Source organism: Mangifera indica, chromosome 1 (assembly GCF_011075055.1).
Source record: "Mangifera indica cultivar Alphonso chromosome 1, CATAS_Mindica_2.1, whole genome shotgun sequence".
NCBI classification, from domain to species: Eukaryota; Viridiplantae; Streptophyta; class Magnoliopsida; order Sapindales; family Anacardiaceae; genus Mangifera; species Mangifera indica.
The window spans coordinates 11294203-11310046 of record NC_058137.1 but is presented as its reverse complement, the minus strand read 5'-3'; the positions used below and the strand labels follow the sequence as shown (position 1 = coordinate 11310046).

The following is a 15844-nucleotide window of genomic DNA, read 5'->3' as shown; positions in this document are numbered from 1 at the left end:
ACAATCGAAGAAGCAAAAGATGTCAAGATTTTACCTCTTAAAGAGCTTTTAGGTTCACTTCTCACTCATGAGTTTACTATGAAGCAACAACAAATTGAAGAAGTGGAGAAAAAGAAAAAGAGCATTGCCTTCAAATCATCCATCAAAGAGAATGAAAAGTTCTTAGAAGAAGAAGAAGAGACATCAAATGATGGAGATGAAGACATTGCACTCTTGACTAGAAAGATTGGAAAGCTTATAAGAAATTGAAAACTAAGAAGAAATGGAAACTTTACAAAAAGGGTAGTTTCTAAAGGTGAAAGAGGAGAAAGACAAAGGAGAGAACAAGTTGTGTGCTATAAATGCAAGAAGCCGGGACACATCAATTATGATTGTCCTCTCTTCAAAATTGCTAGATCGAAAAAGAAAGCAATGAAGGCTACGTGGAATGATAGTGATGAAAGTGAATCCGAAAAAGAGGATAATGAAGTAGCCTACATGTGTTTCATGACAATTACAAATAATGAGGTAATTAACTCTAGCTCATCTAATACTTGTGATGATTTATATGATATAGATGATAAGATAGATGAAAACCCCTTATATGAAGAGTTATATGATACACTCGAAGAGATGAATGAGAAACTTGCTCTTTGTATGTCTAAAATGCAACTCTTAAAAAGAAAAATTTTAACTTGGAAAAGGAAAATGAGTATTTAAAGAAAGAAAATGAAACTCTTAACTAAACAATCTTTAAGCTTAAAGGAAAAGAAAATAAAGAAAACAAGTGTTCCATTTTTGAAAAGAAAAACAAAAGTTTGAAAATGATCTTTGCATAGCTAAAAAAGAAAATGAAATTATAGAAAGTGAAATTGAAGTTTTAAAAAGAAGGAGCAAAAGATTTAAGTGAAATAGTTTTAAAATTTAAAAATGAAAAGGATATTCTTGATAAAATACTTGGTATACAAAAGGGAGTTTTAAACAAAAGAGGACTTAGTTATAAACATTTTATCAAAGCAAAATACTTAAAAATTTATTTTGTTAAAGCCTCAACTTCAAGTGAATCAAATATAACTTGCAATTATTGTAAAAATAAAGGTCATATCTCATCATCTTGACCAATTCAAAAAAAACATTATATGGACACTAAGAAAGTGTAGGTTCCAAAGGGAACAAAAACTAACCACTAAGGACCTAACATGATTTGGGTACCTAAGACAAATTCTTAAATCTCTCGGTATGTTTAGGAACAAAAAACAAAAGGAAGAAAAACAAATAGTTCCTCGATAGTGCTTGCTCAAGACACATGACCAGAGATATTTCACTTTTCTCGACAATAAGCAAGAAAAATAGAGGATATATCACTTTTGGAGACAATTTGAAGGGTAAAATTATTGGCATTTGAGATATTGGTAACAACTCTCACATTATCATTGAAAATGTTCTTTTGGTGGATAGTCTTAAGCATAATCTCCTTAGCATTAGTCAACTATGTGATAAAGGATTTAGAATTATTTTTTAGTCAAATAGTTGCATTATAGAAAATATGAATTATCGAAAAACAATTTGTGTAGGAAATAGAGATAGAAATGTTTACACTATAGATATAGAAAATGCATCTCATGAAAATCTATGTTTCTTCGCATTGCATGAAAATAGTTGGTTGTGGCATAGAAGATTAGGTCATGCTAACATGGACTTGATTTCAAAAATCTCTAAAAAAGACTTTTCAAAGGTCTTCCAAAAATAGATTTTATTAAAAATAAAATTTGTGATGTATGTCAATTGAGCAAACAAACAAAAAATTCTTTTAAAAGTAAAACTCATATTTCCATATCTAGACCTTTAGAACTTCTTCATATTGATCTTTTTGGTCCTTCAAGAATCGCAAGTCTAAGTGAAAAACATTATGTTTTTTTATTGTTGATGATTTTTTAAGATTCACTTGGGTACATTTTCTTATATCAAAAGATGAAGCTCTCATGCATTTTCAAAATTTATCAAGAAAATACGAAAAAAAAAAAAGAAATGCATATTTCTTGCATTAGAAATGATCATAGAGGAGAATTTAAAAATCATTTATTTGAAAACTTTTGTGATGAGCATAGTGTTGAACATCAATTCTCTTGTCCTAGAACTCCTTAACAAAATGGTATTGTTGAAAGAAAGAATAGGATAATTTAAGAGATAGCTAGAACCATATTAAATGAAAAAACTTTACCTCAATATTTTTGGGAAGAAGCCGTAAACATCGTATGTTATGTTTTAAATCGTGTTTTAATAAAACCATCTTTAGATAAAACTCCATATGAGCTTTGGAAAAACAAAAAATCAAATATTGGTTATTTTAAAATTTTTGGATGCAGATGCTTTATTTTGAACACAAAAGAAAACTTAAAAAAAATTGATTCAAAATCAAACATTGGCATCTTTCTTAGATATTCATCATCTAGTAAAGTATATAAAGTGTTTAACAAAAGGACACTAGTAGTCGAGGAATCCATGTATGTCATTTTTGATGAATCTAATCCTTCAACTAGTGTGCAAGTTGATATTGATGATAATCAAGTTAAGAATGGAGACCAAACATAAATTCATGATTCACCAAATGATGTTAAGGATGAAACAACATAAGAGCCAAAACATGAAGAAGATAAAGATAAAGATCTTCTTAAGGCTTGGAGGTATGCAAATGCTCATTCTAAAGAATTAATTATTGGTAAGAAAAATCAAAGTGTTAAAACTAGATCATCCATTTTGCATTTCTTTCGCAATTTGAACCAAAAACATTTCATAATGTATTAAATGATGAGTTTTGGATTTTAGCCATGCAAGAGGAACTAAATCAATTCAAAAGAAATAATGTTTAGGAACTAGTCCCTCGTTCGGATCATCAATCCGTTATTAGCACAAAATGGGTTTGTAGAAACAAAATGGATGAATCCGGAGTGGTTGTTAGAAATAAAGCTAGATTAGTAGCTCAAGGCTACAACCAAGAAAAGGGAATAGATTTTGAAGAAACCTTTGCACTAGTAGGTAGATTAGAATCTATTAGGATGCTTTTGGCATTTGCATGTTTTAAAAATTTTATTTTATATCAAATGGATTTCAAAAGTGTTTTCTTAAATGGATTTATCATGGAGGAAGTTTATGTCGAACAACCTCTCGGGTTTGAAAGTCATGATTTTTCAAACCATGTTTTTGAACATCAAAAAGCTTTTTATGGTTTAAAACAAGCACCTTGAGCATGGTATGAACATTTGAGTAAATTCTTGCTTGAAAAAGGCTTTTGCATTGGAAAAGTAGATATTACATTGTTTATTAAGAAAAAAGAAAATGATATACTTTGGTTCAAATTTATGTTAATGATATCATCTTTAGCTCTACTAATATCTCTTTGTGTGAAGAATTTTCTAATCTCATGAGCGAAGAATTTGAAATGAGCATGATGGGAGAATTTAAGTATTTTCTCGGACTTAACATCAAGCAAAGCAAATAGGGTATCTTTATTAACCAATCTTCATACATCAAGGACTTATTAAAGAAGTTTGGCATGGAAGGACTAAAATCCTCAAGCACACCAATGAGTTCAACTATCAAGCTTACCAAAGATGAAAGTGGACCAAACGTTGATGTTAAAATGTATAGAGGTATGATTGACTCTTTTTTATATTTAATTGCAAGTTAACCCGATATTATGTTTAGCATGTGCTTATGTGCTCGATTCCAATAGTGTCCTAAGGAATCTCATTTAAAAGCCCTTAAAAGAATCTTCAAATATTTACATGGCACTAGATTTTTAGGCTTGTGGTATCCTAGAGAAACTTCATTTGACCTAGTAAGCTATTCGGATGTCGACTTTGCTAAGAACCAAGTAGATAGAAAAAGTACTAATGGTATTTGTCATTTTCTAGGACATGCATTAGTTTCATGGTTTTCAAGAAAACGAAACTCAATAGTTTTATCGACCACGGAAGTGGAATATATTGCCGCTATTAGTTGTTGTGCCCAAGCCTTGTGGATGCAATAAACCCTTAGGGATTTCGAATTAGCCTATCTAAAACTTTAATCTTGTGTGATAACACAAGTGCTATTAGCTTATCCAAAAATCTCATTCAACACTTTCGAACCAAGCATATAGAAATTAGATATCATTTTATTCGAGATCATGTTCAAAAGGGTGATATTTGTCTTGACTTTGTATCTACCGAAAATCAACTTACAGACATTTTTACAAAACCTCTTGGGGAAGAACCTTTTTGCAAAATTAGAGGTGAGCTTGGGATCATGGAATCACCATATTAGCATTTGCACTTAAATATTATTATGATTGTGGTGTTTTGGTTGAATTAAAAGTGTCAATATATGATTTATGCATCATTTCATGTTCGACCATCTTGATAGTTTTCTTGTACCAATTATTCTTGCATTGATTTTTAATGTGTTTGATTTAAATTTTCATCATATTTTTGCATCAATTTATATTGCATTTCATGCATTTTGAATCAACATTGCATAGTTGAATCATTTGGACTCATTTATGTTCATATTGAAACAACAAAATGCATAAAAGATTGACCTAGATTTTGCATAATTCGGAAGCTGAATAGCAAAATTTGATCAACCGAATGCTGAAAAATTTAGTCGACCGAATTAGCCGAATCCCCGTATAAGGGCAGCATACTTTCATTTTCTTTTCTCACAAATTTTCAACCCTCTTCTGTTTTCTCTCAACTGAATTACTCCAAGCTTGCCTAAATCTACTTCAACTCTATATTTTTTGCATTAACTCAACTAAAAATCTTGTTTCTATTTGTTTTAAGCAAAAAACCCTTTCCAAAAACACTATATTTTGCCCCAAATCATTCCAAATCTCATTAAACCCTAAACCTTAGCTTTTTAAATTTCATCCAAAATCACCTTAATTTTGTTGTTTTTTCATCAAATTGGCCACAAAATCATCACTCCCAACATCATTCTTCCAAGTTCCAAGCATCAATTTTTAAATTTTGGTTTCACATCAAAAACCCCTAAAATTCCATACCCATTTTCAGTTTATTCACAAAAACACCCCTTACGATCGACCGTTTTGACTTTCGAATATACTATTATCATCATATCATCATTTACAACTATGGTATGCACTTAGTTTTCCAATTCGGATTCGTTTGTGCAAAATTATAATTCTGCATTTGACGTAGCTTTTCATTTTGTCATATTCCATCGCGTTTTGTGTGGTATTTCCTCTCTTACTCTTTGTTTTATCTTTTAAAATTTTCAGTTTGTAATTTGTTAGCATAAGTTGTTAGATTTTGTCATATATTCTTATATTTTGCAATTATGGTTAACACTTGTTGTAGTAGTTCTAGGCGTACCCCTAGGTCTTTAGCACCTATCAATTAAGCCGAGCCTTTAGAGGCTCTCTTTAATTAGACTCATTTTCATTCCTCTCGAGCCGCTGTAACTTATGCTGATCACTATAGTCATCATGGTTTGTGTAAAACTTGTCGAGTTGATTTTAATTTATTAGCGTAATTCAACCTATGACTCTTTTTGATAGATTCTGATGGACTCGTTTTGTCACTTTAGGTGGTTATGTTTATTCTACCCTTATTCGTGAATTTTATGCAAGCATGGAGTTTAATCAGCTTCATAACGAAGCCACCTCTTTTGTCTGAAGCCATAATATTCATTTCTCTCTTGCCAGCCTTCGTGTCACCTTGGGTCTTCCCGTTGTTCGTGATCCTTTTCTTCCCCCTCGAGGGTGGCATTTCACTGACCCATTATATCTTGATGCCTTTCGATCTATAAAGGGCAATCCTGACCATGATGTCATTATTCGTCCGCCACATAAGCATCTCACTCCATCTACTCGTCTCATTCATAACATTATTGGTTATACTTTTGTGTTGAAATCCAATCACTTCAATGAAGTTATGACAGTTGACTTCTATCTCTTCTTGCATCTCATCCAGGGGTTGTCATGTCATTTTTGATCTGATGGTCTTTACTCTCTCTCATCGCACCTATCATCACATTGATTCTTTTGGAGGCGAAAGTTTCCTTTCTTGAGGAGTCGGATGTTGAACCAACTATTGATCCACATACTTCTTCTAACCTCCGTGCTATGGGCTTTCGTTAGCACAATGATATATAGCGTCACATTTTTTAGATTGTACCTAGTGGAGATGAAGCTGTCGACGATCTAGGCATCAATATGAATGCTAAGCCTCAGACATATGATGCTCCAACTAATGACACTAATACTGATGACAATGATGCTGAGGTAGATGAGGACCCAGATTCTTTCGAGTTACAGGCTCGTGCTTCTGGCAAAAGTCTAACATGATGAACCAACATACAAAAAAGGTTAGATTTAAGATCAGTTTATAGCGTTGATACCATGTTTGAATTGTAATATAATTGTGGAAAAATGTTTTTTGTATTGAATGATTGATACAATAAGGTACAATGTTATTTATACATACATAAAGATGAAGATAAAAATTACAAAGAGATAATAAAAATAAAGATTACAAAGAGATAAGAGATTAGATATAGATAACAAATAAGAGATAATAATAATACAACTAATCCTTTAACAAGGATGACTATGAGGAAGGAATCGTTCATGATAAGAAAGGGATGCACATTTGTTCACACAAGTTGTATAGTTATGCATTAGAGGAAAAGAATAATGGACATTTATAACCCATGTTCATTCATTTGTAGTGATATCCTAACAGTATAAAGGAACAAATAAGGTATGTAGTAATATCAAACCATGTCATGTGAGTGTACACACAAATTAGAGCATGATAACAATATGAATTAAGGTGAAAGCGAAATATGCACCTAAGTCGTATGTCAAAGGGCTTGAATGAATGCACATAGTTTTCATGAGAGCATATCACATCAAAGTTTTTCATGAGGCCAATTTTATGCATGTTTTCTCAGTTTAGGGTGTAGCCATGTTTTAAAACTGATCTCGAAGGACATATGGGTAACTAGTAATTTGTTGTTAATGTGTGACACCCAATCTTGTATGACACATGAAGACCTAAAACATCTACAAATATGTGTGGGATAGATTTTGTAATTTTAATTTTCAAAACTCCCATGGAAATATGATCTCTTATAACAATTTCTAGATTTGTTTTTATAAGAGTTATTACAAGCTGCGAGATTTTTTCTATACATGCTCGTAGTCGAGCATAATAGTCCAATAGTGTGTGTGTTAAAAAAGAAGACTACATAGTTATGCAACTCATTTAGCCAAGATATTAAATTCCTGTCTCAACCCAAACTAATCAACAAAGAGAAAAGGTCTTCATAAAATATTTTTAAAAGAAAGATACTTTCACCAACAATTTCATACATTGCATATAAAACATTATCACGATATAGAATCTAGAGATGTATCCTAGATGATCGAGAGAAAGTCATCAAAATTATGTACTGAAGGTGTTCTCTAAGTGGCTAAGTTATAGGAGTTAGGTCAGGATTTCACATCATCAAGGTTAAGAGTCCAAAGGCATACTCTCGATGACTAAAATATGGTGGAATAAGAGTTTAAGTAATGAAATTATTAAACGATAGAAATGTAGGATCAAGTTCTCTTATTTACTAAGTGACTGTCACTGACTTCTTATTCTTTATGTTTTGTAGGTAACAGGTGAGGATGACTCCTACAATGCAAGATCAGTCAACATGAAGTTAGCATAAGGGTAGTTTGGTCATTTTTAGTCTTATTATGTTTTTGAGTTGTAATTTTAGACCATTTATTTTTATAACTTTATGTATGGATACTACACACATTGTTATGTTGTTTCATGGATTCTTTTTACGCTTTTATTGTTAATGAATTTTCATGGAAGGTATTTTAGTATTTTTACATTATGAGTTGTAACTTTTTACAATTAAGATTAGTGTTATCATGCTATTTTAGTCAAGTGTAATAGCGCTTCTGTCTTAAGAGCAAAACTTATAGAGAAAGGTGTTACAGTAAACTATTATTGGACTATTCAATTAACCAATTTTATATAACCAATATTATATTTGATGAGTATCTACATCAAGAAAATTTCTAACATTCTCTTACTTATGTAATATTAATTATTTTATTTTTCAGAAAAGGAAAACAATTTTTTGTTTTCAAGTAACTAATAAATTATCTGTAAAGTTGTCACTATTTTAAGAAAACAAAATAGTCCACTAAAATCATTGATCTAGTTTAATATGATTATCAATAACAGACCAAAACATTTCTTATATTTTCAATGGCGTAAGATCATTCATAATCACAATTACTAATAACCAAATTAATTGGATTAGTGATCTAGTAGTGTGTGAGAAATAATACCTAATCAAATTATCACAAACAATATTATCTATTTGTCAGTCCTTTTATGGCCTTTGCTTTAAACTTTATATTTAAAAAAAAAAAAAGCAAGCATAATCTTGTTTTCTCTTTAAGCTTTATGTTTCAAGGGGAATTAAAAAAAAAAAAGAAATTGCATTGCTTTTAAAAAAAGCCAATGACTTCTAATAAAATTCATATGTTTCAACTTTTTCCTACATATTACAAAACATACACATACAACTATTATACTTAAAAGAAAAACCAAGTATTGAGACATGTTGTATTATAACCTTAAATATGCATGCACACGCACACAGAAATAAGTATATCTAAAGGATCATGATTAATCATCTATTAACTTAAATGGAAATGAAAACATTAAGTCAATATCTGATAATACAAAACTCTCACTAGCCCTAAATTTTAAAAGACCTAAACATGCTTATGTTTTCAACATAGCCTTAAAGGACACGACCTTAAAGGCCATGTCTTAGTCCTTTGGTTAGGAGATTAGTCTACATCAACTCTATATTTGTATATTCTATTATAATATATCTCTTTTATAAGATATTTTGTTTTTATGTCTTAATCTAATTGTGGTCTTGTTGTTCTTAGTGAAGAACATAGTTGCATTACTAAGAGTAGATTGCGTTCACAAGTAATCAAAAAATATAATCCTCCAATTACATAACTTGAGAAGCTAACATGTAGCAAACTACAAATTCAATGTATATGGTCAAGGATGCTACTAAAGACTACTTAATGATTTCCAAGATATGACCCCTTTATGCGAGTAAAAAATGTCTCCTAAAGTGGATTTCAAGTCATCATCATAACTACCAAAATTTTGATATTTTGCAAGTATATCATTACCTCTTTAGTTATAACCTAAAGATCAAGACCTTGGTTTGAGAGGTATCAATTGAGAATCTCAAATGTAAAAGTTATATTAAGTCTCATACATAACTTTGTATACATCAAGTTTGCAATGGCAGTAGCCAAATGGACATTTCTCATGTATTCCCTTTAAACCCAACTAATTGGACAATGTTTGATGTTAAACTTATCTCCTTTCACAATAGACACATCACTTGCCTTGCTATTCTTGATATTGAGTCTCTTAAACACATGTTCCATGTAAGCCTTTTTAGATCAGTCAAGAAGTTCACGAGTCTTGTCATACTGGTTCTCAATACTACGAACAAATAATGCATTTCCAAAATCTTTCATATCAAGAGTCTTGGACGAAAAGTACTACCAATATAAAGAGTCATATCATGAAGATATATTTGCTCCCATCAGTTTTCATATACACATGCTGGTCCAATTTGTTCTCTATAAAGTCATATGAAGTTACAACATCATTAAATTTGAGATACTATTATAAAGAAGTCTACTTCAAACCATAAATAGACTTCTTTATTTTGCATATCACAAGCTCTTTTTGTTATATTTTAGATCAATTTGATTTTATCATATAAACTTCCTTAATAAGATTTCCATTCAAAAGCTGATTTGAGATATATATATATATGTCTCTAAACCAGCTGAGCTATTGAGGTCATAATGATTTTGAATTAGTTTTTGATAGAAATTGGGAGAAACATTTCATTAAAATCAATGAATTCTCTTTGAATGAAGCTTTTTGTAATCTATCTTGTCATATACCGGTTTATGCTACCTATGAAGTCTTTTTTGGCATGTAAATCCAATCACATTAGATGGGTTTATAACCTTCAAATAGATCCATATAAGATCTCATTCCTTATTATCAATTTTTTTTTCTTTCATGCATTAAACTACTTCTCAAATTGAGAACTCATGACAATTTTAAAATAAATTGTAAGATTCAATGATTTAAACAATATTATAATCTTCCTAACTGAAATACACATAATAATATTTAGTGATAACAAATCAATTTTCTCTAGTAAATCTTCTCAAAAGAGTCTTTATAACTAAGTTATATGTAATTGACTTATCTAATATAACATCAACTATCAATTATCTAGTGTGAACATCCTTTATTGTGATCTCAAGTTCTATAGGATTTGTAAACTTTGTTGACTCTCTCCATTTATTAATTTAGCCACAACACCATCATGCCTTGTAAATTTTGAAAAAATTAAACGAACCTACTTCCTCTTCCTTCAAAATGAAAAGATACCACTCACAACAATGTCAAGATTTGAGAACTTTATTGTATTAGAGTCATTTACTTCAGAATCTCAGTTGAGGCAATAGATAATATATATTTTGGAATGTTTTAGATGACCAATGAGACAGCAACAAATTTTTCCTGGATCTAATTTTTTTTCTCAAAGATTTTTTGACTTATACCACTAAAATCAATGATTTGAAACCTGTATCAGATCGATTGGTTTAATTGATTGGATTAGGACTCAGAATTGATCATAATCAAGAAAAACAATTCATCGATCAGTTCAATCGGTTAGATTAGCATTTAGAATTGATCACAATTAAGAAAAACAATCTATCAATTGATTTAATTGGTTGGATTAGGACACAAAGTTAATCACAATCAAGGAAAATGGTCCAATCTCCAATAACATCATTTGACCATTTTGAACTATAATTTAACCAAATGAGACACATTGTGTCATGATTCAACCATCGGTTTAAAAGCCATGCTAATGTCATGCTTTCTCTTTTGTAATGGTTAGGACTCAAATCAAATCCTAACCATTGATATTTAATAATTGTTGCGACTTAAACCCAAATTATAACTACTGATAGGTTAAAATGCAAGCCACTAAAATTCTGTTTTGTATTTTTTTTAATTTAATTTCTTTTTAAATATTATTATATTAATATATAAATAGTATTCCAATCTCATCGATCAGTCAGACAGAAGAAGAATTGGACCAGGCTTAACCGGTCAAAGCCCAGACCCTTTATTAAAACCAAGGCTGAAATGGCAAACAGGCCGAAACAATTCTGCACTCGGTCACAATCAATCACTTAGAAAAGTAACAAATATAATTTAATCAAGAAACCAACTTAAGAAGACAAATTGGCATTGTACATTTATGCATTTTATGGCAAAGTTAAACAACATTTCATGTATAAATAACAAATTTTAGAAGGGATACAAGAGATACATACATTAAACTAGTAGAGATACAAAGGCAAATTTTCATGCCACATTTTTGAGTTCTTTTTTTCAAGTGGGAAGGAAGAGGGCAAATTTTTGAGGCAGCTGAATGGAACTATTACCATACCACCCTCTTTCTTCGCTTCAAAGAATTCTAGTTGAAAATTGCTGGAATTCGCATTCAAACGTGGTTTGTTTGTTCTATGCATTATTGCTTAGTTCAGGGGCTTCGCTTATGGTCATGTCGACCATTTCATCTGTACTGAAACCACCATCATCAGTGGCAATGGTGGATTGTGAGTCAAGCCCGGAACCAGCTTGAATCTCCTTGAACATTGCCATAACCTGAATCATTGTTGGTCGTTTCCGTGGTCGATCCTCTAAGCATGCACACGCTACCCGCAAGTGTTGAAGAAGCTCAATCTCAACGCTTGAATCTTCTTTCATTAGTTCTGGATCAAAAACGTTGCTTATTTTGAGTTTTGCGTGCTGCTTCACCCATCCAACAAGGTTATTGTCACCAAAATCTGCTGAATCTGTTGGCCTTTTTCCTGTCAGCAACTCGAGCAAAACTACACCATAACTGTAAACATCGCCTTTGGCTGAACATCTAAAGCTTTGGTAGTACTCAGGAGGGACATAACCAGGTGTGCCTGCTAGTGTGCTGACGCTTAGATGTGTATCCATTGCACTCATAAGTCTAGCCATTCCAAAATCGGACACTCTGGCTTCGAGGTGTTCATCGAGTAGGACATTACTCGATTTCATGTCTCTGTGTATAATGAGTGGGTTGCAACTGCGGTGAAGGAAAGCCAGCCCTCTTGCAGCTCCAATTGCAATTTTCCTCCTTGCAGCCCAGTTTAGCTTGATCCCAGCTTTCTTCTGATCATGTAAAACATCTTCTAAACTTCCATACCTCATGTACTCGTAAACCAGAAGCCGCTCATCTCCTACCTTGCAATAGCCCAAGAGAGGTACAAGGTTCCGGTGCTTGATTTTCCCAATAGTTTCCATTTCAGCTGTGAATTCACGATCACCTTGTCCACTGATATGTTTGAGTTTCTTGATGGCTACAATGCTACCATCTTTCAGTTGAGCCTTGTAGACATCACCGAAACCACCGGAGCCTATAAGACTATCATTGTGGAAGCCATTGGTGGCTTCAAGAAGATCTGCAAAGGTAAGCTTCCTTAGGGGCTTCTCAAATGTAGCAAGATTAATGCTTAATGCTTCACGAGCACCAGTTAGCTTCCAACTAGTGTCTGCAGTACCAGAATGTGAGTGACTGTCTATATAAACATCAAGAGTAGAATCTTTCTTTTTCCTCCGTTTCTTCATTTCCAGACCAACTATGATCAAACCGATGATGCAGAAGAGGGAGAACAACAACCCCATTGCAATGCTCCGCAGAAGAGTAGCCAGTCTCCTGTCTGACTTCTTATGCTGAGACTTCGCACTTGCCTCCACATCTTTCCCACATAGAGGAAGAGGCAATCCACAAAGGCCTGAATTGTTGACAAACTTCCAAGGTGGAAAAGTTTCGAGCTGTCCACCTTCAGGAATCATTCCACTGAGATGGTTGTTTGACAGATCAACCTCAGAAAGAAAACTGAGAAAACTCATTGATTTTGGAATTGTCCCTTCAAGTTTATTGCTTGAGAGGTCAAGAATGCTAAGACGCGTTAAGCTTCCAAGCTCCGACGGAATAGTACCCGAAAAAGAGTTATGCCCCAAATTCAAGACATAGAGATTTGACATGGTGCCTATCTCCTTTGGAATGGTTCCTGTCAACATATTGTATGAAATATCAAAAAACATCATCGATCCATTGTTGTTAAATGTGGGCTGAGTGAGACCATTATACACTCTAGTGAAGTTACAGGGATTCCCCACTGAAATTCTGTTCAACTGTTCCTGTCTAATTCCTGCAAACTCAAGCAAATTTCCTGCTCCATGGCACTCCTTACTGCCATCATTCTTAATGTACACAAATTTCTTCCCCGCAATGAAATTCACTGCAATTTTCCCAGATTGTTTGAACAATGCAGGAGGAATGGATCCATTTAAGTTATTGGTATTAAGATCCAACCAAATCAAGCTCCTACAATCACCAAGCTCCGGTGGAATGCTACCATAAAAGGAGTTGTTACTGAGCTTGAGAATCGCAAGGTTCGAAAGGGTGCCAATCCACCGCGGAATCTCGCCACTCAAATGGTTATTCGACAATGAGATCCAAGTCAAATCGGTGCAGTTGCTTAAACCAGAAGGCATCGGTCCCGACAACTGGTTGAAGTCAAGGATCAATGTCTGCAATGTTGGAATGTTACCAAGCTCCTGTGGGATCTCCCCATAGAGATTATTCAACCAAAGCTTCAAATCCTGCAGCTTGGACAAAGCCCCCAAGCTAGAAGGGATAGTTCCAGAGAGAGAATTGAAGCTCAAATGGAGAGAAACAAGCAGTGAACAGTTACTGAGACTTGCAGGAATTGAACCAGTGAGCAAATTGTTAGCAAGATACAACTCTTTCAAGTTACTTCCGGTATTTTCGCACAGATTTGAAGGAATAGAGCCTGAGAAATTATTTGAACTCAGATCTAAAGTCTCCAAATTGGTGAGTTTTGACAAGGATTCAGGAAGTATACCAGAGAAATCGTTAAAAAATAAAACAAGCTCCTTCAAGCTACTCATTTGCAAGAAAGTGTCGACAGGCAATTCACCTGATAATTTGTTGGAAGAAATATCAAGAGAGGCCAATGAAGAGCAAGACCTGAAGCTACTCGGAACCGTACCGGACAAATTATTCAAAGAAAGATCGAGCTTGACAAGACTTGAACAAGAGTCAGCTAGTTGCATAGGAATCTCTCCTTGAAAAAGATTGTTTCCCAGAAGAAAATACTGCAAATTTTCTGCTGAAGGGAGTACAGGAACTTGACCTCCAAATTGGTTGCTAGAAATGTTCAAGAAAGTGAGCTTTTTACAAGGAGAGATTGTATGAACAATATCAAAATTGAATTTGTTTGCTGAGATATCAAGGTGTTCCAATGCTAAACAATCACCAAAAGCAGGCACAGTTACTGAGATATTGTTCGCAGAAACATCCAAGAACTTTAAATTTTTGCACTTAGACACATTTATCTCTCCTGTAATTTTGTTACCCTTCAAAGCTAGCAACTGTAAGTCCTCACAACCATTGTAGACAATCCATGGAACAACATTGAGGCCTGAAATCTTATTGTAAGAAAGATCAAGAGACTGCAAACTGAGCTTCAACCCACCAGTCTCTTTCCCTGAAAAATCAAGATTGTTGCTTGAAAGATTGACACTTTTCAAGCCAGAACAAGAACCCAAGTTGGACAAAACGGAAAGAGGCCCTGATAAGCTGTTGTAAGATAGATCTATGGAGGTCAGATATGAGCTGCACTTGGATCGAGGAGGGAGAGAAATGGAGCCTGAAAGATTGGTGTTCTGCAATGAAAGAGTTTGGAGATTTTCAAGAGTCAAAAGATGGGAAGCAACAAGGTGAAAATCAGTGTTTAAATGGAGGGAAGTGAGGTCTATTGAAGAAACTCTCGTTTCATTGCATTTTACGCCACGGAAGCTACATGGGTTCTTATTTTGCTGCCAGTCTTTCAACACAGAAGGGTCCGGTAAAGCAAGTTTGAAGTTGATCAACTGTTGAGCATCCGGGTTGGTTGCAGAAGTTGAAGAAGAAGAAGAGAGAGAAGTCTCAGAAAGAAGTAAAATGGAAAAAAAGAAGAAGAAGGTGGTGAGCATATCCATTAGAGAGCTCAGTCGAAGAAGCTTAAAGCTAGAAGCTTTGAGAGGAGAACTCTTTATGGTTCAGTTACAGCCATTAGAGAAGGCGGAAGATTGAGGAAGAAGGAAGGGTGTGTCTGTGGGTTCTTGGTTGGTTGTTGTTTTGTGTTTGAGAGCGGTGTGTTGAAAGGAAGCCGTGGAGAGGAGAAGAGAGAGAACAAGAGAAGAAAGGATCTAAAAACTAGTAAATGGAATTAACAAAAACAAAAAGGGACGAAAGTGTAAGAAATCAAAGTAGTCAGGGGATGAAATCGTGATAGTGAAAGAAACCAAAGTTGACAGAGGGACGAATGTGGAAGGAATTGAAAGTTCTGAAGGGAGTCGAGAAGGGTATATGTCAAGTTGAAGACTGGACAAAACAGCTGTTGTTCACATGCCATGTCACAATCTTTGTTTCGTTTGGTTTGGTTTAATTTATTAGTTAAATGTTTTTAATTTTTAATTTAAATTAAAGTTATTTTGATTTTAATTTATTTTTGTTTATATATCTAAGAAAAACTCTCGACTAAACTGGGTTTTGCGTCTTTAAGTCTTTATAAAATAATTGTGTGATTTAGGTTACAAAGAACGTG

The 15844-nt window shown here is 33.4% G+C and overlaps 1 protein-coding gene across 1 annotated transcript; it reads right to left on the bottom strand.

Annotated features, from left to right (window-relative positions):
• Positions 1 to 11344: 11344 nt before the first annotated feature.
• On the bottom strand, positions 11345 to 15512 carry LOC123224037 (protein BRASSINOSTEROID INSENSITIVE 1-like). Its single transcript, XM_044647517.1, has one exon. The coding sequence runs from the start codon at positions 15234 to 15236 to the stop codon at positions 11658 to 11660; it is 3579 nt and encodes a 1192-aa protein (XP_044503452.1). The 5' UTR covers positions 15237 to 15512; the 3' UTR covers positions 11345 to 11657.
• Positions 15513 to 15844: the final 332 nt, after the last annotated feature.

Bases quoted from the DNA above. Each gene is read 5' to 3' on its own strand.
- LOC123224037 (XM_044647517.1), bottom strand. From the start codon at position 15,236: ATGGATATGCTCACCACCTTCTTCTTCTTTTTTTCCATTTTACTTCTT.